At 47.7% G+C, this 24,083-nt stretch overlaps 1 protein-coding gene across 10 annotated transcripts in view; it reads right to left on the reverse strand.

Annotated features, from left to right (window-relative positions):
* SLC2A9 (solute carrier family 2 member 9) overlaps positions 1-24,083 on the reverse strand; it is a 204,529-nt gene that overhangs the window by 116,841 nt on the left and 63,605 nt on the right. For 8 of the 10 annotated variants that reach the window (XM_084973835.1, XM_084973834.1, XM_084973832.1 and 5 more), the window contains 2 exons: positions 18,581-18,705; positions 16,371-16,516 (listed from right to left, as the gene is read on the reverse strand). The exons of the other annotated variants lie outside the window; for them this stretch is intronic. In XM_084973835.1, coding sequence (XP_084829961.1) covers positions 16,371-16,516; positions 18,581-18,705 — 271 coding nt within the window. The remainder of the gene's footprint in view (positions 1-16,370; positions 16,517-18,580; positions 18,706-24,083) is intronic. 10 annotated transcript variants of the gene reach the window in all.

Consider the following 24,083-nt stretch of genomic DNA (forward strand, 5'->3'; position numbering starts at 1 on the left):
GCTAAGAGCATTTGGAAAAAAAAAAATCAACAGTAGATACATAGAAAACCAAGCAACCGAGAAGTAATCACAAAGGAATCATTAACATCAGGAAAAAGTTGCTTGAGAAGAGAAAGGCATCAGGGTACATGATCATAATAATATAAATATTAACCAATGAGGTATGAGAAATTGTGCTGGAGTTCCCATCGTGGCTCAGCAGAAACGAATCTGACTAGCATCCAGAGGATGCAGGTTTGATCCATGGCCTCTATCAGTGGGTTAAGGATCTGGCATTGCCGTGAGCTGTGGTGTAGGTCGAAGAATTAGCTCAGATCTGGCGTTACTGTGGCGTGGTGTAGGCTGGCGGCTATAGCTCCAATTTGACCCCTAGCCTGGGAACCTCCATATGCTGCAGGTGCGGCCCTAAAAAAAAAGACATTAAAAAAAAAAAGAAATTGTGCTATAACTATATCGACAGGATAGAGAGAGGAGGGAAGGGTGTGCTAAGGGTGCTTAGACCTTAATTACAATAGGATATCAATGAGACCATTGAAATGAATGAATCCAAAAGGGGAGTGCTGCAACAAATTATTCATACATCGGTACAGATAAATATATGGAGCTTTATTATAAGCAACTGGCTCAAATTATTTTATTATTTTTTCTTTTTTTCTGCTGCCCCTGTGGCATATGGACGTTCCTAGGGCAGGGACTGAATCTGAGCCGCAACTGCAACCTACACCACAGCTGCGGCCACACCAGATCCTTAGCCCACTGAGCCAGGCCGGGGATCGAACTGGTGCCTCCACAGAGACAGCAGATGATCAGCCTGCTGCACCACAACTGGAACTCCTCAAATTATTTTAAAATATGGGAGAACTGTGAAATGAGTTGTAAGAGTCTTCAGGGGGTAAAGAAATGGACCTCTAGTCTCTATTACATTCCCTACGAGCCTCTGAGTAGGACTGATTTTTGTTAACCGCTTGCATGCATTGTTTTGACGAAGATCATCTAAAATTTGCTTCAAATCCAATGTGAAGTTGAGACAAGAATGATTTTTAGTTGAGATCCTTTTCTGGAATTACACACACTCCCTTCAAACTCCAGCAGGTGAATCCCTGCTCTACGGCTCAGTTCTGTTTTCTGCGATTCCGCCACAAAACCAGAGCTGGTCCGGGCCTGAGGTACCCGCCCCGAATGTTCTGGCTCTGGGGAAGGGCTGAGGCATGTCCCTGGTCTGATTGATGGGTGTGTGTGCAGGATGAGGGGAGTGATTTCAATCAAATCACTGAAACGGTCAACACCAAGCCCTTCTGGGCAGGGACCCAGGCTAGCTGGGTGATGGCCTCCCCCAGTGTTTAAAGCACAGAAAGGAATTGTTATCGGCAGGTGCTGCTCGGAAAGCCAAGAGATCAAGGTCCACGTGAGAGGAGTCTCATTGCTCCAAACACGGAGGCTTGAAATCCACCAGAAGCAGCCTCCGCCTCAGGCAATGATGGGAATACAGTGTCCGGGTTGGCACCTCCCAGGACCCCGCTCTCAGATGCCATCAAAGGCACCGCCCAGCATGGAGGAAACAAAATAGGCTCTTTTGCCTGGAAGAAAAGAAGCTCTGCCTTCACTGGCCTGAGAGAGAGCCCTCCACCCCAGCAAGCCAATGAAAGAGGTGCGTAACCTCGCTGACGAAATGCTTCTTCAGCCAGTTAGCATCCTCTGCCCTACACCTGGCAGTGCTGGATGGAGAGGGGTCCAGCCCCAGTGGGTTCCAGGCAGGGTGAAATCAGCAGGAGCTCGAAGAAAGGCATGGCCCGAGCTCACCCTCGCAGACCAATGGCACAGAAAACGGCTATTATGAGAATCCGACAGAGCGAGCGAAAGCTTTTGTTGGGAGCATGAGGCCAAGCTCAAGTGATGTTTCGCTTCTTTCTATTTTCAGAAGGGCCGTTAAATGACATTTCTTTTCTGGAGTTTAGAGTTGAGCTGGCTCTTTCTGGAAGGCTGAGGGATGGGGATGGAGAGAGGTGAGACGAGAGCGAATGAATCCAGGCCGAGGGACCAGCAGGAGGATCTATGGGATGGGGGGGGGGGCGCAGGAGGGTATTCAGAAATATGGGTAATTGAATGGCGTTAGAGGTTAGATGGATTAGAATGGGAGACTGGGCCCCAATGCCAGGGCCTTGAATGCCAGACGGAGGAATCTGGCTCCATTTGGTGGATACAGGACCCCCTGCATAGCCAGATGGCAACTATTTATAAATGCAGTGATAAACAGTGTTGCATGCAGTCACTCTTCTCATGAGTACTTTAACCCCACGGAGTATGCATTATTACACCCATTTTGTAGACAGAGAAAGGAGACTCGAAGAATTGCAGTAACTTGTCCACGTTATGCTGTAGAAAGCAGCAGAGGCAGGATGCCACGTGGAGCATCTTCCACTCTGCTGGCCCCCTCTCCGCTCCCATTGCTTCATCTGCATCTCAGCCCCAGAGGCCTCCCCGAACCTGCCTAAAATCTGTCTAAAATAGCCTCCCTCACTGCCCTTCCCCCTCCTTCCTGCTTTGTTCTGCTTCACTGCACTCATCACTGCCTGACTTCAAACGCTTATTTGTCTCTCGTCTGTGTCCTCCACCAAAACGCAAGGTTCATGAGGGCAGGGGTCTTTGCCTCTTTTGTTCACTGCTGGGTAGAGCCTAGGACAGTGCCAGGCACGCAGTAGGCGCTCAATAAACGTCTGTCTAGTGAATGACTATGTCATCAATAGACCAAGTCCAAATGGGGATTTGGGCGCCTGCGGGCTGCAGACACTAGAGGGCGCACGACCACAGGCTGGATCCAGGGGAAGCACCTGCGTGCCCCAAATTCTGTGCCCTGGGTCTTGGGCAGCGGCTCCCATAAAGTGAGAGTCCTGGGCTGGGCAGCCTTGGTAATAGACAGGGAGGGTGATACAAGCCAGGGTCTGGGCCAGACGGCCTGGGACCCCTGCCAGTAGGTGGCCATGAGCAAATTCTCCAGCTTCCTAGGGGACCTGGTTTGTTCATCTGCAAAATGGGTGCAGTAATGGCAGTCACGTCCTACAGGGTTATTATGGGCTGTGGGGAAAATCACATCAGACAACGCCAGCAAAGAGCGTAGCAGGGCTCCCGAAACAGGACAACTCCTCGGAAAATGGGGGAGGAGTTTTACTCGCTTAGTCAGCAGCACCTTCGCGAGGCCTCTGGGCAAAGGGCACATGATCAGAGTATGGGAAGTGAACTGGACACGCCTGTCCTGATGGAGAAGAAAGCAAGGGCATGGCGCTTGGGGGTCTCCCGTGTGATAGCGCATTCGGGATGCCTAGCCAGGTTCCAATCACGTCCGAGATCACCGGCCAGGTAACTCCGGGCAAGGTTTCCCCTCTGAGTCTCCATTTTCCCACCTGTAAAATGGGGCGATGCTAGAACCTCCTTCGCAGGTTGAGGGAAAGTTGAGGCGAGATGATACAAACGGAGGCCACCGCTTGGCACCAGGTAAGCAGTTTGCAAAATCTGTCCTCCTACCTTTACTTCTCACTGCCTCCTCCTCGGAGTGGATGAAGGCCGGTTCCTCCAGTCTCCAAATGGGGGGCTGGGGTCCGGAGGCGCCACGTGACTTGTGCAAGGCCGTCGGGCAAGTCGGGATGGGATGGATCTGGCCATCGTGGGGGCTCAGCCTCCTGGAGCCCCTCAGATCTCACCTCTAAGGCTTCCCCCCCATCCCAGGGTGGTGTGGGACCAGCATGAGATGGCTCAGGACCTATTTCCAAGAGAGTGGCTGCTACAGCGTGCCGGGGATGGGGCTGGCCCTGGTGGCCAGGGGCGGGGGGTACCAACCTCTTCAGCAGCCACGTGGCTTAGAGTTCAGGCGCTGAATATCTCTGAGACTTGCCCTCCTCATCTGAGAACTGGGTCTAATGATGTTACCACCCCCGGGGAGGATGAGCCATGGCACAAAGAGTCATGGAGGCTGCAGGTGACATAAGCCTGTTGCACACATGTCCAGCCATGTGCAGATCACAAGGCATTTCAGATCCATCCTCTTCCTGGCTTTCTGACAGCCCCACGAGACTAGGACGATGATAAAATGGCCAACCTCCTGGAGCTGATGAGGGTGCACCTTTGCTGTTCAGAAGCATTTGTTGATGAGAACGTGTAACAACCAGACCAACCAGATAGTGTGAACTGGATCGGCTCTTGCCATCTGTCTCTGCAGGAACTGCATCATGAGCCACTGCCACCCGACCTTCAACACCCCCTGAAAGAGCTCAGGGTGGAGACCAGGCGTGGGGACTCTCTGCTCTGGGACAACTGGCAGAGCAGGTCTTCAGACAGATGTTTTCAGAAGAAGATATTTATGAGCCCAATTCTTGCATTTCCTCGTATCTAGAAAAACACTAAAATTCATCATGGTGCCGTCTGCTCCTCATGACTAGCAGTGACCTTCACGAGACCAGCAGTGACCTTCTGCAAAATGTGTGCTTGGCTGCATGTACCTCCCCCTTCAGCAAAATCGCACATATACAGACCCATGCCCACCCCTCCGGAGCAAGATCTTGGAGCTCTCTGAAATGCTGCCTCCCACCCAACAGTCCTCATTTTGCCCCCAGTAAAACTTTACTCTCAACTTTTAAGTCATGCATCTGTTTTTTTAAGTTGACAACAGCAAGAGCCGGCCTTGGGTAGGGAGCATTTGGCTATAAGGGCTTCTGTTGAGCTGGGCTCTGGCTGAGAAAGGCCAAGGCCGACACAGCAGGGATTCATTCGAGCACCCTACATTCAAAACCCAGCTCTGCAACTTGCCACAGACGGATCTGTCAGCCTGTGCCGCGGTGTTCTCATCTGCGAGATGGGTATGATGGGGATGGTACCGCATCTGGAGGGTGGCCGCACGGATTCTTCCACGAGTTAACGCATGGAACGAGCCCGGGGCCTGGGTCTGATGATGCGATGACCCAGCTCGCTGCCTGACCTTGGTCGAATTGGTCTGCCTTGGGGTTTCCCTCCCGGGCAGAGCAGCCTGGCTCAGGGCTGCGAGAGTCACCGGGCAGGAGGCTACGATCAAGCCGCCTCCAGAGCCGCCCAGCTTTCCCTCTGTGGGCCGCAGAGAGTCTCTCTCCCTCCCAACGCCCACTCCAGACCACCCACTCAGAGGGCGGCAGGGCGAATCGTTTGCCCCCGAAGCTGTCTTGAAGACAGGCCAGCAAAGTTCAGGCACGCTTCAAAGCCTGCCTTTAAAATTCCGGACGACATGGTTTCAAGACCTATTAGATTGATCTTTGCAGCCCTTCGGCCTTCCTTGCCTGCAGACTGAGATACCCGCTGAGCTCACCAGGAGCTGAAGCGTGCCCAGCCCAGGGGCGCGGGTCACCACGGGGTCATTGGCTGTCACACAGCTGCTGGAGCAGACAAGAGCCTCAGAGGGACTTCGACGCAGGCCCCTCCTTTGGATGACGAGGAGCTTGGGGTCAGGAGAGGGCCCTGCCCAAAGCCACACTCGGTCCTCCGTGGCCTGACTCTGGCCCACACCCGTCACAGCAGATGAGCACCAGCGTGGGTCTGTGTTCTGAGGAGCAAAGAAGCACGTGCAAGTTCACCGCATTTGGGGTATTCTTCATCATTCCCAGGTCAAGGAGGGCTCGGGCATTCCTTCCGCATTTAGGGAGCATCCCCTTGTCACAGATGCCACCGACAGACCTCTGGAGATACAGGCAAGAAAGCTGTGACCTCAGTTCCTGGCAAAGACCATCACATGGGTGGCACTTGGCTCCGTAACAGAGCAAAGCAAGACCCCAAGAGAGGAGTCTGGGGAAAACTGGAGTGGGACCAGCTGAGTCTCAGAGGTCATGGGGAAGAGGTGATGCTGGTGAGGTCTAGCGTCTGCCGTGCCTGGGGTGAAGCCAAACGGAGCTAATATTTAGAGGGAGCGCCAAGCACGGCCTGTGGACCCCTGCGTCTATTTCTCACCACTCAGTTTTACCAACAAAGATACACGGAGGTAAAGGACCCTGCCCGCGGCCACAGAGCTAGTAGATAGTAGCGCCAGGATCCTACCCCAGATTCGGTCCCGGGTCCTCTGCTGTGACTCACGCTCCCAGGAGTTCTCAGAGTTGAGGAGGCATCAGATTCCCCCCTGGGGGCGGCGGCGGTGGGTGGGGGGAGCTTGTTAAGACACAGGTTGCTAAACTGTGCCCCTGGAGTTTCAGATTCAGCAGGAATTGGCTGGGGGTTGGGTACGATCACACTTTGAGGCTCCCCCCACCCCGGCAGCTGGGAGCGGCCACTCCAAAAACCTTAAATCATCGCAATTTTCCAGCATCCATTGGAACACTGGACAAACGGCAGGGGGGACAGACTTCTTTCTCCTACTGGTGGGGAGGACGACTGCATTGTCGCCTAACGGGACTCGTACAGCCTCCCTCTGAAAGCCTGCATTATCTAAAGGAGAGAATTCGGAGCTCGCAAGGTCGTCCAAAGGAGACTGGACGTTGCCCTGAGAGCAGCTCCGAAGAGGCAGGAAGGACGCAGAGCCTAAGGGCTTCCATTTTCTTTCTTCCCACTTCCCATCAAAGCAAATGCACGGAACGGCTGCTCCTGTCTCGCTGGAATGTTTTCTCTGGCTACAGAAAACATCTGGGTTGTGCCCCCCAAATAAGAGTCTTCATCTTCCAAGAGCAGAAATGTGATTTCGAAGTCACTGGAGAATAAAGGAGATTCTCACCAGGTGAAAATGTTGTTGGGTTGTTTGGATCCACTTGAAGGGGCCTGAACGCAGATCTTCTTCTATTGTTATAAGTCTTTTCCTTCTGGGCTTGAATGAAGGACAAGGAGCTCTAGATCAAAAGCTCGCCGACAACAAGCACTTTCACGCACCCGGGGGCTGGGACCACGTGGGAAAAACATGAGCCTGGAAAGGACTGGCCTGCCTGGCTCTCCACGCCAGGACTCTAAACTTTGGGGGTGTTTCCCTCTGCTCCCCATCAGAGGTCATGGCTTCAGAGCCAGGGAGTCAGACTTCAGCCACATTCCCAAGGCTTCTTGCTGTTGTCACTGGGGTAGGGATTAAACTTCTCTGAGACGGCGCTTTTAATCTCTAAAATACAAAGTAGTTATATTTATTCCCAAGGGCTGCTGCACGATTTCAGTGAGATATTGGCTGACATCTAGTGAGCACCAGCCCCAGGTACTGTTTCAAGGGCTTGATGTATCGTTCCTTCTTTGAGCCTTTCAAAAGCCTCGTGAAACAGATGCCATTATAATCTCATTGAACGGGGAAGGAAACAGGCTAAGAGAGGCTGGGAGATGTACTCCAAGTCCCCCAGCACAGCATGAGGGTGGTGGGGCTGCGAGGACCCATCCCTGCAGCTACCCCGTGCCCTGCCCTGCGGAGTTCATTCTTCTAGCATAGAATAGCTTTTTCTCACCCCTTTTCATTCACGTGTGGATTTTTTTCTGGTGTGAGATCCTTAGTATGTTGTAGGATAACAATAATTATTGTGATGACGTCACGATCATTTTGTAACACCAGGTTTCTGTGTTGTAATGTGCCAAGGAAGAGTCACGTCCTTAAGCAAACATGGAATATTGACAAAAGCTGATCTCCAATTGGCCACAGAGGAACCTTAGCTTATACCCTAAAGGAGAGGTTTGTGGATTATTTTCTCATTCCACAGCAAAAATACAACTGGTAGTGAATGACAAGAATAAGGGCACATCTACATGGGCGCTGAAAACATTATTCTAAATAAGCTATTGTTCTGAATGTGAAATCAAAAGGATGGATTATTTACAAGCAATAACGTTGAAAAGGTGGCATACTAAAATTTTGGGAGTGTTGGAAAGTCTGTTTTTTCCTTCAATGGGAAAAAAAAATGCATGGATAATAATGACAAAACAGAAATTAATAAAATCAGAAAGCAATAAAATGGATAGCAGAATTTAGTCTTTCAAATAACAAAATTAGCAGCAACCATCTGGAAAGAGAGAAAGCAAAATCAAATAAATAAAATTAAATTAAGAGAAAATATAAAGAATAGATTTGAGGACATGAAAACATATAGTCGTATGTATAACTGAATACATATTTGAATGTTTCAATGAAATGAGTGATTTTATTGAAAAGGCAGACATTTAAAAAAATTGACCCCAAAGAAAATAGATTAAATTGTCAATTAAAGGAGAAACTGATAAAATTTCCTCAAAGGATTTTCTCCTGAAAAGACTAGGTTGAAATGGTTTTACTAGTGAGGGCTTTTGATACTTTAATTACCAACTAATGTTATATGGTATCTTCTAGAATGAGTCAAAGACGAAAGGAGATAAAAATTAAAAACTCTAGACAAATTTCAATATATGCATATAAATCTAAAGAATGTACTAATGAATCAAATGTAAAATATATGAAAAGACTATTCCACAGTGAGAAATAAAGATAGATCTCTGGAATGTAAGGATGGTTTAATACAAGGCATTCTAATAAGACACCCAATTGATTGTCAAGTAACAAAAAAAGTGTCAAGAGCTTAACAAAAATCAGACAAGGAGTTCCCATCATGGCTCAATGGAAACGAATCTGGCTAGCTCCATGAGGATGCAGGTTCAATCCCTGGCCCCACTCAGTGGGTTAAGGATCCAGCATTTCCATGAGCTGTAGTGTAGGTAGCAGATGTGGCTCAGATCTGGCATTGCAGTGGCTGTGGTATAGGCTGGCAGCTGCAGCTCCAGTTTGACCCTAGCCTGGGAACCTCCATATGCCACAGGTGCAGCCCTAAAGAAAAAAAAATCGGATGATATTTTCCACATTACTGCTTGTCTATAAAAACTAAGATGAGATAGATAATTCCTTACCAACATAAATAATACCCATTTTAAATTGATAAGAATTAGTATACCTAAATTAATAGTAAAACAGAATAGGTGTTCTGAATAAACCAGGAAAAACGATGCCCACACCCCAGCCAATGCAATAAGACATGAATGTCAGCAAAAAGAAAGAAGAGGCATAACTACGAGAAAGGAGGGGACAGAATTACCACTCTTTGCAGATTTCATCAAGTCACTCATTTAAATTGTCTAGATAAACAAACAGATAGACAAAAACTCTCAGAAAGCAAAAGAGAGTTCCAGATTAACAGATTAATCAGTCGCTTTGCCATATTTTGTTGACAACCAAAAATGTAATGGAAAAAAAAAAACTCCAGTAGAGCAACAAGGTAGAAAAATAACTATAATTGATAAGAAAACAAGTTTCTACTGCTTAGAAATGCAAGAGCAATAAAAAGAACTGAGTGACACAGAAGAAAATCTAGATGAAGAGGGAGCCACGATATGTTTCTCAATGGAAATAATGAAATAGCAAAAGCAGTCTTATCTGGCTTCAAACTATGAATCATTTCAACACCATTCCAATCAAATCTTCAATGACATTTTTGTATTGAAAAATGAGGAAACAGTTTTGAAGTTCCCACAGTAGAATATACAAGTGAATGTTTCTGGCTTAGTTTTGAAACTGAACACAAGTGGGTAAAGGATTAAACATATAATAAAGCTACAATGATGAAAACAGCACAGTGTGGGCACTAGACTGGAAGTATAAAAGGAACAAAGAGGATGGCTCAGAAGCAGAAACTCACGAATATTGTGAATTTAATGTGAGGTAAGGAAACCTCAAAAATCAATAGGGGAAAGGTTGTGTGGATTAAAGAATGGTTTGGGAAAAGAATTAAAGAGACAACTCACAAATGAATACAGATGAAGATTCACGGTATTCCTGAGAGGGGAAGAAATTTCTAAGCTAAAAACCAGTGGAAGAAATCTCAAAGGAAAAGAAAGACTTTGCTACAGGAAAAATATTTTTAATAACCCACACAGTGAAAACAAAAAGGAAATTAAAAAGCGAAAAAAACCCAAGCAATAAAAATATTTGCCACAGATATATCAGAGGGTTAATATCCTTAAAAGAAAAAGAGATGATAAAAAAATTCCTAAGAGAGTCATTATCTTCCCATGAGACACATAAGCTGAGGACATAAATAGACCCTTTACAGAAATGTTTGAGAAGGAACTCACTTAGTGTGGTAGGTTCAGTAATGACTTCCTCAAAGACATCGTATTCTAATACAAGTATTAAATTATGTTGCAAAAAATGTTTTTGCAGTTAAAGATCTCCAGTTGAGAAGATTATCCTGGACCGAGTGGGCCCTACACGCAATCACAGGTGTTTGTACAAGAGGGAAGCAAAGGGAATGCTCGCTGAAAAAAGAAGAGCAAGAAGCAACGTGACTATGGGGCAGGCATTGGAACAGCGTGGCCACAAGCCCAGGGATGCCGGCCGCCACCAGAGGCCAGAAGAGGCTGGGTACGGCACCTGCTCCAGGGCCTTCGGGGTGGGGGGCATTGCCCTTCTGACACCTTGACTTTGTCCCTGTGAAACTGGCTTTGAACTTTTGGGCTCCACAACTATGAGAGAATAAATTTCAGTCTCTTCTGTGTTAATTTGTTTTAGGCTTTTCTTTTTTGGACCGCACCTGTTGCATATGGAAGTTCTGTGCCACAGCCACACCAACATCAGATCTGAGCCTCATCTGACCTACGCAGCAGCTTGTGGCAACACTGGATCCTTAATCCACTGAGTGAGGCCAGGGATCGAGTCCCCCTCCTCCTGGGTAGTAGTCGGATTGGTAACCCTCCGAACCACAGCAGGAACTGCCCCTTGCGTTGTTGCTTTGTTATAGCACTAACAGGAAACTAAAGCGCTCATGAAATACCTAATCTTACTAATAACAAGGAAATGCAAAATAATATTCTAAGATAATACCATATTAATTTTGCCTATCAAATACCAAAGAGGGTTTGTTTTGTTTTGTTTTTTTGTTTGTTTGTTTCTGTCTTTTTATGGCCACACCTGCAGCATATGGAAGTTCTTCAGCTGGGGTCAAATTGGAGCTGCAGCGGGCAGCATGTGCCACAGCCACAGCAACACCAGATCCAAGCCGCCTTGTCTACCTATGCTGCAGCTTCGGGCAACGCCGGATTCTTAACCCACTGAGCAAGGCCGGGGATCGAACCTGCATTCTCACGGACATTATGTGAGGTTCTTAACTAACTGTGCCATGACAGGAACTCCTCAAAGAGTTATTTAAATGCTTACGGATGCCAAAGGCATAGTGACACGCTGTGCTCTTGTTCACTGCTGGAGGGGAAGTAAATTGAGGCAGCCTCTCTGGAGAAAGCATTGCTATGTATGAAAGCCTCAAATAAAATTTATATTCCCTGACCTATTGTTTTCATTTATAGGATGCTAAACCACATGAACAGAGATTCGAATAATGATTTATGCAAAAGATTGTTCAGCCTAGGTTTGCAAATCCAGTGCTTCAATAACAAACACAATCCAAATGTCCAGCAAATAAAAGAACAATGAAACAAATTACAGTGAGTCACAAAATAGAAGAATGTGCAATTACTAAAATTATCATGGCAAATAATTTTAATGACCTATGCACAAATAGTCTTGCAAAATAATCAGCATATAAAAGTTATAAATTTAATGGAGCAAATGTGGGGGGTGTGTGTGTGTTAAGTTTATACGATTAAAAAATAATGATGTGAACATCTGATAAAACACGAATGTCAATAAATGATGGAGACGGTGGAGACTACAAAAAAGTAATGGAAAGAAGTTTTTAAAATTGTTAAAGTGTTTATCCAGAAATGGTGAGATCTAGGCATTTTAATGGTTTTTTTGTTGTTGTTGTTTCATGGTTTTTTGGGTTTTTTTTTGTATTTTTCTAGGGCCGCACCTGCGGCATATGAAGGTTTCCAGGCTTGGGGTTGAATCAGAGCTGTAGCTGCCGGCCTACGCCCCAGCCACAGCAATGCGGGATCTGAGCCGCATCTGTGGTCTACACCACAACTCATGGCAATTCTGGATCCTTAACCCACTGAGCAGGACCAGGGATCGAACCCACAATTTCATGGTTCCCAGTCAGATTCGTTTCTGCTGTGCCACAACGTTAACTCCTACACGTGTTTTAAAATGTGTTTATAGGAGTTCCCATTGTGGCTCAGCAGAAATGACCCTGACTAGTATCCATGAGGATGCAGGTTTGATCCCTGGCCTCGCTCAGTGGGTTAAGGATCCAGTGTTGCCATGAACTATGGTGCAGGTCGCAGATGTGGCTCAGATCCTGCATTGCTGTGGCTGTGGAGTAGGCCAGCAGCTGCAGTTCTGATTCAACCCCTAGGCTGGGAACCTCCATATGCTGCAGGCACAGCCCCTAAAAAGACAAAAATAAAACATTTTAAAAAAGAGGACTTTGATAGGATGCTAAGTGATTTTTTTAAAGACAAAACACAAAGCTAAGCACAGTATCATCTCTATTGCATGACAGATGTATAGAAATGTAGACAGTAATAGACCAAAAATATTCACTTCCTTTTTATATTTCCCATGTGTTCCAAGCTGAGCACTAAATATTTGTATAAAGGAACAAACTGGACATAAGTTGTGTGTGAAGTGTGTCCCCACCAGAGCAGCTATGAACTCGGCTCCCCGCTTCCGGGCCTGATTCTCACCCAGAGAGGGTCCTTTGCGGAACCACCCCTTGTGGCCTCAGGTTGTTACCAGGTCTTCTCACACTTCTGCCTGCACTTTTTATCTCAGTTCCTTTCTTCTCCATCATTGCAGGAGAAAGAGCTAATTAATTTGGTTTTCAAAATATTCTCTGGAAAGAGAAAATGTCATATAAATGTTGAACCCCCACAGTGTTTTACGCTGCAGCTTTGATTGAATTCACGGCGCCAGCACTGCTTCCTACACCGAATTCCTTCTCTTGCCTTCTGGCGCCTGTTCTCAAAGCCTTCTTGCCCCTTCCCCCCGCCTTGGCATTTCAAAGCAATTGCCTGCACTGAAGCACAGTCTTTCTCTCTTTAATTCTGTTTTAGAAGCCCAGCTGCCTCTGTCTTGGAAGGTAAGTGAAATACAATTAAAATAGAGAAAATGAAATGCTGCCTCTTAGTGAACTAACTTGCTTGGCTGGGGTATCACAAGCCTCTAAAGGGATGAACGTCCCAACGGACATTCTTCACCGGACCAGAGACCCCAATCCATCTTCCCTGAGCATGAATTTGAATAAGAGACATTCACTGAGTTACTCACACACCCTCGTAGCCAAGCCCTAGACCATCTGGAACAAATCCCCAAAATGATGGGAAAAGACAGCCTGCAAGGACAATGGCACCCCTTCTCAGTCGGCTGGGGGTCAGAAGGTGGGCAAGGCGCTATGCCCTTTGGCCAGCCTCACACTCATAAGCCTGCTTGCTGCTAGGAGAGAGGACCCCCGCTGGGGAATTGGGGTACCTGTGTTCTTGAATCAGTTCTGCCTTCAAGGAGGGTGATTCACTTCAGGGACCTTGTCATTTCATGGCTGCAAAGCCGCCTCTCCTCCAGGGCTCCCTATTTTACCAGCCGCTACTGCCACCTACCTGGCTGATGTGCCAGCTGCCAGGTGTAAGCTCTGACTCCTGCCTCGTCAGGCACTGCATCCCATCACTCACTAAGCAGTCTCGGCCACCCGCTCTGTGCCCACAGCCATCACTCTAATCCATGCTCCCAGGACAGCCAGCGTCTCTCTCTGGAGATACTTTTCAGTACACCTTTTGGTCCCATCTTCCTGATATCCAGGGAGGGGAATGGGGCTGGGATTACGCTCAATCACCAAGGGCCAATGTTTAATCAATCATGCCTATGGAATGAAGCCTCCATTGAAACCCCAAAGGATGGGGTCTGCAGAGCTTCCTGGTTGGTGAGCACATTTTAAAGCACGGAAGCTCCGCCCCTTCTCTCCACACTTTGCCCTGGGCGGCTCCTCCATCTGGCCTTTCACGACTTACATCCTTTTATAGTAAATCAGTGGTCAAATAAGTAAACTGCTTCCTGAGTTCCATGAGCCACTCTGGCAAATGAAGTGAACCCAAGGAGGGGTCCAGCTCTGATTTACAGCCCATAGGTCAGAAGCACAGGGAACGGCCCGGACTTTAGATGGGCATCTGAAGCCGAGGTATCTTTTGGGACTGAGCCCTTAACCTGTGGCATCTGACGCGATGTGCCGGGTGGACAGTGTCAGAACTGAGCTGAACTGTAGGACTCCCAGCTGGAGTGGGGGGATTGCTGGATGTGGGAAAGATCCCACACGACGGCGTCAGAGTCCTGCTCACGATCCCAGGGAACCGAGGGTCCCACTCGCGCTAAGACCCCGCCCACATGTGAGTCTTTGAGAGGACAGGCTTGGGTTGTGCTTTCAGCTCGGATATTTTTTTATGAGTCAGTTCTATTTCTCACCTCTCGGCTCGGGTTTCTATGCCCATGGATACGAGCTGCTCACAAAGGAGCCTTGCAGGTGTGAATGGCATCAAGCACGTGCTTGAAACGAGCACCATGATATGAGCCTGTTAGTTTGTTTCTGTTGCCTGCTTCCTGCCTCGTGTGACACAGCCCCCAGGCCGGGGGTTTGTCACCTGTGCGCTGGTCAAGTGCCCGGAAGTGGTGGATATTGGACATCTGACCTTCCTGAGTGGCTTCATCTCCTGCCTCCACCGCCGGTCCTCTTGTGTAGGTGGAAGGGGCTTCCGCAGCCCTGGGAGGCATCCTGGCCCTTCTCCTTCCCTCCTCCTCGTGGATTCTCAGGCAGCAAGGCCTGTGGATGCCACCGCCCCTTCCCTCTCCCCTGCGCCGCTGCCTCAGTCCCCGCGTCGCCCTCCACTCCCACGCACAAGTCTCCGTGGTTCCTCTACCTCCCTTCTCCCCCTTCCCACCCTGGTCCACGCCTGCTCCCCACCTCCCCAGAGCCACCTTCTAACTCATGTCACTCCCCGGCTCCTGTGTCACCCACGGCTCCCTATTCCGCCAGAAGGAAGTCTACGGGGCTCAGAGCCCAAGGGTCCTTAACGTCTCACGCTCCCCACGCAGGCTCCTCCCTCAGCCCTCAAGCCACGCCCAGGTCTTTCACAGGTCTGCTCGAACCTCTGGACTGTTTCTTTAGTTATCCCCTTTCTTGGCAGGGTCTTCTCTCCAAACCCCATCATCATCTGCTTAACTGATGCTCGCTCAAGCTTTAGGCTCAACTTAGAGGCCACCTCTTCCTAGAAGCCTCCCTTGATCTCAGCCCTCCATACCCCGACCTGGGCGAGCTGCTCCTCCTGGCCAAGGCCACACAGTAAGTACATGGCTGTCCTGGGTTCAGTTCGGTTCTATTCTGTTCTTTCTATTCTACTATTTGTCTTCTCTTCTCTTCTATTTTATTTTATTTTGTCTTTTTAGGGCAGCACCCTCGGCATATGGAGGTTCCCAGGTTAGGGATCCAATCAGAGTTACAGTCGCCGGCCATAGCAATGCAGGATCCGAGCTGCATCTGCAACCTACACCACAGCTCACAGCAACGCTAGATCCTTAACCTATTGAGCAAGGCCAGGGATCGAACCCACGTCCTTATGGATACTAGTGGGATTTGTTAACCGCTGAGCCACAACAGGAACTGCTGTATTGGGTTTTAAAAGTCAGGCCCTCTTGTTTCCAAAACAGAAAGCCTACAACAGAAGACTGCGCGATTACACAGTAATGTGGGAAAGAAAGGCTCAAGAGGGAAACAGAGTTAAGTCAAACATCCTGAAAGATGCCCCCCAATTATGTTAAACGGACTTGCTAGCAGCAGGACAACGTATGTGACATGATCCTCTTAAAAACTGTTTCTGTTTATTTTTTTATTATTATTATTATTTTTTGTCTTTTTGCCTTTTCTAGGGCCACTTCCCGCGGCATATGGAGGTTCCCAGGCTAGGGGTCCAATCGGAGCTGTAGCTGCCAGCCTACACCAGAGCCGCAGCAACGTAGGATCCGAGCCGCGTCTGCAACCTACACCACAGCTCACGACAACGCCGGATCCTTAACCCGCTGAGCAAGGCCAGGGATCAAACCCGTAACCTCATGGTTCCTAGTTGGATTCGTTAACCACTGTGCCACGACGGGAACTCCAAACTGTCTCTGTTTATATACATTTATATAAGCAAAGAAAAAGCTTAAATGAATACTAATGGGCCTGTTAATGGTAGCTATTAGGTGAGTGGATTTGAACACTCTGTATGATTTGAATTTATGTATTCTAAACAACAAAAAAATCAAACCCAATCAAAGGAACTCAACAACAGCTTTTCTCCAATAATAAGCCTTAGGCTTGAATGCTCAGGAATTCCAGGACATAAGGACAAGCTTTTGAAGGAAGGGGTCCCCTCTGACTCCCTGCATCCAGCAAGAAACCTGGGATGCTGAGACGGTGGTGTGACGTGAGAATAAACATGGTTGGCTGGGGAGCCACCCTTACCTTTCCCAGCAGCTCAGGGAGGCCCAGCAGCTGCCCGGTGAACACGCCAACGCAGATGAAGATGGCAGTCACCTGCCCCAGGGAGCCCCGGATCTCCTTGGGCGAGATCTCGCTCAGGTACATGGGGAGTGCGCTGAGGGCGATGCCTGCGAAGAAGCGTGGCAGCGGTGAGAGACGGGCTTCCCCAGGGAAGACTGGTCTGGGCCCTCCCTGTGTCTTGCCCTTGACGAAGAGAGCACTGTAGCCATAGCACCGGTCCCGGCACCCGGCACACCTGCCAGCATTTTGATAGATATAACATGGAATCCGTGAAGTACGGCTGGGGGTGGGTTTCAGGAGAGGAAATAGCTGAGGATAGTGATATTGGCAGTGGTGGTGATGGTGACGGGGGTGGCAGTGGTAATGACAACTGTGGTAGTGGTAGCCCACCTGCCTGCAACCAAACATCCAAGGTCATCCAGCCACTGACTGGCCCGCAGCCACCCTCAGCCATAGGACAGGGCCCAGCAGAGCCCAGCAGGGCTGGCCTAGGTCAGAACTGCCCCACCGACCCTCAGAACGGTGAGCTCAGCAAAACAGTTATTGCCTGCCTTGAGCCATTAAGGTCTTTGTTTTGTTCTGTTTTTCAACACAGTAAAACTAAACTGATACAGACAAGGCGATGAAATTAACCTTGGCACGTGGCAGAACCCAGGCCATCTTAACCCATGGCCCTCACCCTGAACCGCTATGCTGTGTCACCCCTCTGAGTCTCAGGGTCCTATAGAGAAAGTGACAACAACATAGCCTCTCGTGAAGTAGAGCTGACTTACAATATTAGACTAGTTTCCAGGGTATCTCATAATCATTAGGTATTTTTATGTGGTACAGACTTATCACCACTAAGTCTATTTATCATCTGTCATCCCACAAAGTTGTTACGGTAGCATTGGCTGTATAACCTGTGCTGTACCTCAGGTCGCATGACTTACTTACTTTATAGCTGCAGGTTTGTGCCTCTTAATCTCCATCATCTGTCTCGCCCAACGCCCCCGCCTCCCCTCCTGGCTGGCAGCCACCCTTTTTTCTCTGTATCGATGAGTCTGTTTCTGTTTTGTTCTGTTTGTTCATTTGTTTTGAGTCCACATATAAGTGAAAACACGCAGTATTTGTCTTTCTCTGCCTGACTTAATTCATTTAGCATAATACCCTCACAGGCCGTAAAAATCAGTCTACAGACCAATTTTGTCCCAAGAGACATGGTTTACCAAATCCTGTTCTTTTCTAATATAAACATGAAAAGTCACACCTTTTCCTCTAATTGTATCCAACAAATTTTGATATGCTGTATTTTCATTATCATTCCATTACGAATATTTTTAATTTCCCTCGCAACTTCCTCTTCGACTCATGTAATATTTACAAATGCATTTTTATTATTCTCCAAACTTAGAGGGGTTTCCTAGGTATTGTTTGTGACTTCCAATTTAATTCTGTTGTGGTCAGAGAACATATGTCTATGATTTCAATCTTTTCAAATTTCTTGAGGCTTGTTTTATGCGCAGCCTTTGGCCCACTGTGCTGAGTCAACCCTGGCTGCTGGGGGAAAAAAAAAAATAACAGCCTTTCAGGGTTAGTAGGAGAGCAACGGAGATGAAATACATAAACGTGATTGGTCAAGTCGAAAATTCTACACAAAGACCAGCCATTATTCCCCCAGATTCGAAAGAATCTGCAGGCCTCTCCCTTCTACTTGCATCCCAAGACCGGGGAGTGAGAATTTGGGTTATCACCAAAACCCCTGAATTATTTGCCACCAGCAGAGCCATGAAGATAAATGAGGTTTCTCCCTCCCTGACCTTCTCTCTGGCCCCTTCCTCTCCTGCTCACCTGCCCTTTCATCGTTCACATCACTCCTAGCATCTGGTACCCTTGGCGTATAAGAGATGGACAGAGGAAACTAGCCCTTAACAAGCTTATACTGGGTTCCAGCAGCATTAGGCAGGGTGTATATACATATATACATACGTGTATATATACACACACATGTATATAGATACACACACACACATATATTCATGTCACCCTTTTAACAACCCCTTAAAGCAGCTGTTGTTATCTGCAACAGCAGTAGCTGCCCAGTCAAGTGACCGCCACAAATACCCCTTGCATTTTGAACCCCCCGCCCCCGGAACGTGTTACTGCCCCTCCGCTGTCTGGTGAAGGCTCACCTCCATCCACGCCCATGAGGAAACGTCCCACAATGAGCATTTCCAAGGCTCCCGCCCGCAGGGAACAGGCCATCAGCAGCGCGGCGGAAATGGCGAACCCATTGTTGACCAGCAGAGCGCATTTCCTGGAAGAAAAGGAGGGGTTTGATGGGGCGGCTCCACCGCGAGGCCCCCCCCTGGGCTGTCTACCCCCAGGAGCAGGGTCCACACCTCCCACGGCCACCTTTGGCCGTGTGACCATGAGCAAGCCACTTCTGTCCCCTGGGTTCACCACTGGGGTTGACTGAGTCCCCTCGAAAGCACTGCCAACCCTAACATGACATGAATTTCCCTGTTGCAGTATTTCAGTTCATCAGTTCCAAAGCCTTCATTTAACATTACAAGGTCAAAATGTGTCTTATAATCCACGAGCCAGATGTAGGCAGGACAATGAAAACCACTCTAGTTAGTTTAACAGAGAGAATTTAACACAGGGGCTTGGTTAAGCAGTTTTCAGAGGACTGAGATGCCAAAAAGGGGGACCTCTTAGAGGGGGTGCTGTCTGGTGGTGCTGACATCTCTGGGGCTTTGATGGGAGCCCCCAAGATCTGGTGCCAATCTGTGGGGGGGGGGATCTTTTCCGCTGGGACCGGTCCATAGTGGGTCTAGTTCTGGGAAGTGGGCAAAGCTGGGAATGGGAGTCAATTGCCAAGGTCACTGCTGGGACTGGCGGGAAATGCAGGTAAACCAACAGGAGCAAGTCCCTTGTCCCTCCTCCTCTAGTGTCCACGTGGCAGAGGGCAGGTGGGGATGCAGGTCTCAGCTCCTGCATCTCAGAGCAGAGCCAGACAGGCGGCAATAGCTTGTGGACCAGCACAGCCTCCGAGGACTTTAGTTGGCAGAGATTTCCTTTCTTCCTCCCTCCCTTCCTTCCTTCTTTCCTTCCTTCCTCTTTTCTTTCTCTGCAGTTCATATAAAAGTGCTTCTTATACCCAATGGCACTTTTGATTTGATAAACTATAGCATGAGGCGTGAGACTGAACGAATCCCCTAAAACAAGGTCCGCCAAATTCCTACGACAAGCCTTCCTCTTAATTGCATGGTGTCAGGACCACTACTGCTACTTTATGAACATATTCCCAAGATCTCATGGTTGAGAAGCATGACTTGTTTAGAAGCCTGGGGACCTGGGCATCTGCACCAGCTCTATCTTTTATGACCCAGAGGACTTTGTACTTCATTGCTCTGTGTTTTCCTTTCCTCACCTGCAAAATGATGCTAATAGCTCACAGTTACTGAACTCTATGTAACAGACCTTCTTCTAAGCATTTTACATGAATAGCTCATATATTGCTCAAAACGACCCTGTTAGGTAGGTAGGGACTGTTATTATCTCTGCTCTAAACCAGGACACAGACAAATTGCTACCTTGCTTTAGGGCATACAACTAATGAGTCAGATAGCTAGGGAAACATCTTAGCCTCTCGCAAGATATTTTCCCCCCTAAAGTCTCAATGATTTAACAGATACGAAATTGTTTTGTAAACTGTAAGAAGCTAGGGCTTTGAAAGGGCACTTCCTTATTAAGTTTAGGAGTTAGATCTCTTAATTTCCAAGCCAAAGTTCTTTCTACTATTGCTGACGTCTCAAATTGTTCCTTAAATTTTTTCCCTTTTCTACAGCTTCTTGGAGAACCCCAAACTTAGTGACTATTGAAGCTTAACTATGGTGGTATAAAAACTGCTCCTTGCAACTTCTTCTATAAGAGCAAACGATGGAAACAACCAAAGTGTCCATTAATAAGGGACTATTTAAATAAATTATTATACCTCTATAAAGTGGCACATAATGCAGACATTAAAACAGAGGTAGAGGTAGTTTTCTGTATTCTGATGAGGCGAGATCTCCAAGATACGTCGCTGAGTGCAAAGAACAAGGTACAGAACTTTATGTAAAGTAAGCAACAACTGATGAATGTGTATATATATATATATATATATATATATATATATATATATATATACACACAGAGAGAGTAGAGATTGTCACAGACCTTGGAAAAAACACGCAAAAACTGGTAATGCTGCAGAAATAAAAATAAAACTTTTGACTTTATATTTAATTGGTACTCTTGAAAGTTAAGCCATATGAATGTCTTAGTTATTTTAAAAAACACAAGAGTTCCCGTTGTGGCGCAGTGGAAACGAACCCGACTAGTATCCATGAGGATGCGGGTTTGATTCCCGGCCTCGTTCTGCGGGGCGGGGATCTGGCGTTGTCTCGAGCTGTGGTGTAGGTTGCAGATGAGGCTCAGGTCCTGAGTTGCTGTGGCTGTGATGTAGGCCGGCAGTGGTAGCCCCTATTCAACTCCTAGCCTGGGAACTTCCATATGCCGCGGGTAAGGCCCTAAAAAAAGGGGCAAAAAAGCAAAAAAAAAAAAAAAAAAAAAAAAATTCCACTCTCAAAAGATTAATCTAAATAGGCCTTATGATGGGGGGGTGTGACTTAGAACCCCGAATCTAGAGTAACCGTCCTATTCGGATGCAGAAGGTCACAGACTCAGGATTCAAGAAAGCTGAGCCTGAAGGGAGGAAATTCCATTACTGGTCACTCAAGGCAGGACGTGGAGGCCCCCGCCCCCTTTGTACTCAGCCTGCTCCTCCTTTCCCTGCTCTGTAGTTCAGAGAGAACTACATTTCCCAGGCTCCCTTGCTTCCGGCTTCCTGGGAAGATCGGCCAATGAGAGGCCTGATGTCCTGGACACCTGGGATCTCACCCTTCTGCTTTCTCCCCACCAGCATCCCCGTCTCAGTCTCTAAGCGAGTTGGTCCTCACCTCCCTGAGCCCAGAAACTTGGGGCGCCCGGAGCTCTGGCTCATCTCTCTCCTGGTCTCGCTTCTCTCTACTCTCCCTCCTTGGGTGATTCTATCCAGATCATCATTCTAATCCATGGCCCAGACTCTCCTCTCAACTTAAATACGCAACTATCCAAGGCAGGCCCACTTGCATATTTAATAAGCATCTCAAACCAAGCATAACTAAAATAGGATTCTTGAATTCCTGCTACTAAAGCCCCTCTCCCCATTCCAAATCCCTCTTTCCACAATCTTCCCCACCTGAGTAAACAAAGCCACTGTCTTCCTAGTGCCTTAAGAAAAAATCTGGGAATAATACATATTTTATTTTCTTCATGACCCATATACATTCATCACTGAGTCCTATCTATACTACTTCCAAGATCCATTCCCAATCATACAATATGGCAGTGATCCAGCCCCACAACAGGGCAGTGGTCCAGACCCAAACAGGACAGTGGTCCAGCTCCACAACAGGGCAGTGACCCTGACCCCACCTGCAATAATGTTTCTGCTCGGGCAGCCCAGTTACATACTAATGAAACAATCTTGGGGAGGTTTCTTACTCTCTTAACCTTGATTTACTCCCCTGTAAAATGGACATAATGTCTATCGTAAGCCTTTTCTAAGAATGATTTATGTAAAGGTCTTAGGATGGCAAGGAAAATATCCCTCTGGGTTCTGTGAGCTTCTCTAGGAAATTAATTAAGCTTGGGGGGGGTCAGTGGAATGCCCTCTGATTTATGGCCATTCTGCCATTTATGGCATAATCACAGGTGACAGCCTGGGCTTGTAATTGGCATCTGAACGAGGGGACGGGACAGGCTGGTAGGACTGAGTCTTCCATCTTGTAACCTGACGCAATTTCTCAGTAGGTGTCAGAACTGATTGAAGTATAGGACACTCAGCTGGTGTCCAGAGAATCGCTTGATGGGGTAAGGGAACCACTCTACCCCCGTTCCACACATACATCTTGGAAATTGATGTTCAGAACCCAAAATACTGATAAATCGGATAGTGGTGGAGAGAGAGGAGCCAAGGATACCCTCCAAAGCTTTGGCCTGAGCTCTGGCATTGGACGGGATGGTGCATTTTGCGCTAGGCAGGGGCTGTTAAAATCACATTCGCGTCTGACCTGAAACAATTGCAAATTGGGCTGCACATCCTCTAAGCAAGTTCATCATATTAATATATTCCTTCCCCAAAATAACCCCCAGCACGACAGCGTCCCAAGGAGGATAAATAGAAACTTATCTGTAAATAATTCACTAAGCTGACTCACAAGGTCTCAGAGACGGGGGTTTTAATCAGTGTGCTTCCATTTTTTTTCCAGGGATGAACATGCAAGAGGACGAGGGATCAGCACCGCGCTGTTTCTTAACACAGGACTCCAGCGACCCCCAGGAACCCACCGTGGACACCTGAGTCCCTGTCTCCCGTAGTGCAGGATCTTCCCAGATCATCAGCTCTCAGCAGACGGCGTCAAGTTCAAGGAAGAATGATAAGATAAAGACAGGAGACCATGTCCTTGAGAAATGGTCAAAAGGCCTGAGAACATTTAGCCCAGACAGGATAAGGCTCAGGGCCAGTGTGCGAGCTGCCTTCCACGCTGTCGTACTTTAACTGATGGTGGTTGTTGAGGCCAAAAGTGTTAGCATTTTATTTTTTTATTTCCTGCTCTCACTTCTCACATCATCCACGAGCAAGGCTTGTTTTCTCTGCTCCCAAACCGTGTCCAGAACTCAAACAATTCTCCCTACCTCTCCCTCTGTCTCATTACAAACCAACTCACCTCGCCTGGCTTATTGCAAGATAACCAGCCTCCCCTGATCCCCTGATAACAGCAAGTCAAAAACTCCCATCTTATTCTGAGTCAAAGCTAAGATCCCAGTCCTGTCCCACGGTGTCCCCAGGGTCTGGCTCCAGGGACGCCTCCAGCTTCATTTTCTACTCACTGACTCAGCTTCTGCCACACTGACCTCCTGCCTTATTTTCAAAGAAGCTGAGCCCCTTCCTTCCCCAGGACCTTTGTACTTGCTGTTCCTGCTTCCCCAAGAGCTGTTACCCCAGGGACTTTGTCAAAATTTTCACTGCCAAGTGCTTGGCACATAGCAAATGCTCCATAAATATTTGCTGAGAAAATAAACGTATGAGCAAAAAAAAGTAAACACACAGGAGAATGATGGCCACTTTGGAGAATTACGGTACAGAAAAAACTCAAGCATGGAGCCTTTTTCCATCTGTCCTTCCATTCCATCCAACAAAGTTTACTGCACCCAACGCATTGTATTCAAGCTTCTGTGCCATGTGCTGGGGCTCATATACAGACGTGGCTCTTACAATGAGGAGCTCCCCTTTCAAGAGAAGAAATGAAATGTAATTAAATTATCATCACCCCAAAGGATAAATGATGTAAAAGGGGATGCTAAGTCCTATGCATGCTCAGAGGAGGCCCGCATTTGGTCCTGGAAGATGTGTGGTGGGCAGTGGGGAGCTGGAGTAAACCCTTGATGTGACCTTCACCTGTCCTTTTCCAGCTCATGCGTCTACCGTACCACACGGGCCGCACCCACCAGACCAGCTGATGATGCAGGAACAGCTTGTGCCAGAGAAGCTCCGTATTTCCGGTGTGCCCATTCCCTTTGTTTGAGACTTTGGAAATCTGTCTC

The sequence above is a fragment of the Sus scrofa genome, chromosome 8 (assembly GCF_054392235.1).
Source record: "Sus scrofa isolate SSC_HxYL_T2T_F1_AM1 chromosome 8, Sscrofa_HxYL_maternal_Yorkshire_Landrace_v2.0, whole genome shotgun sequence".
In the NCBI taxonomy this organism is placed as follows: domain Eukaryota; kingdom Metazoa; phylum Chordata; class Mammalia; order Artiodactyla; family Suidae; genus Sus; species Sus scrofa.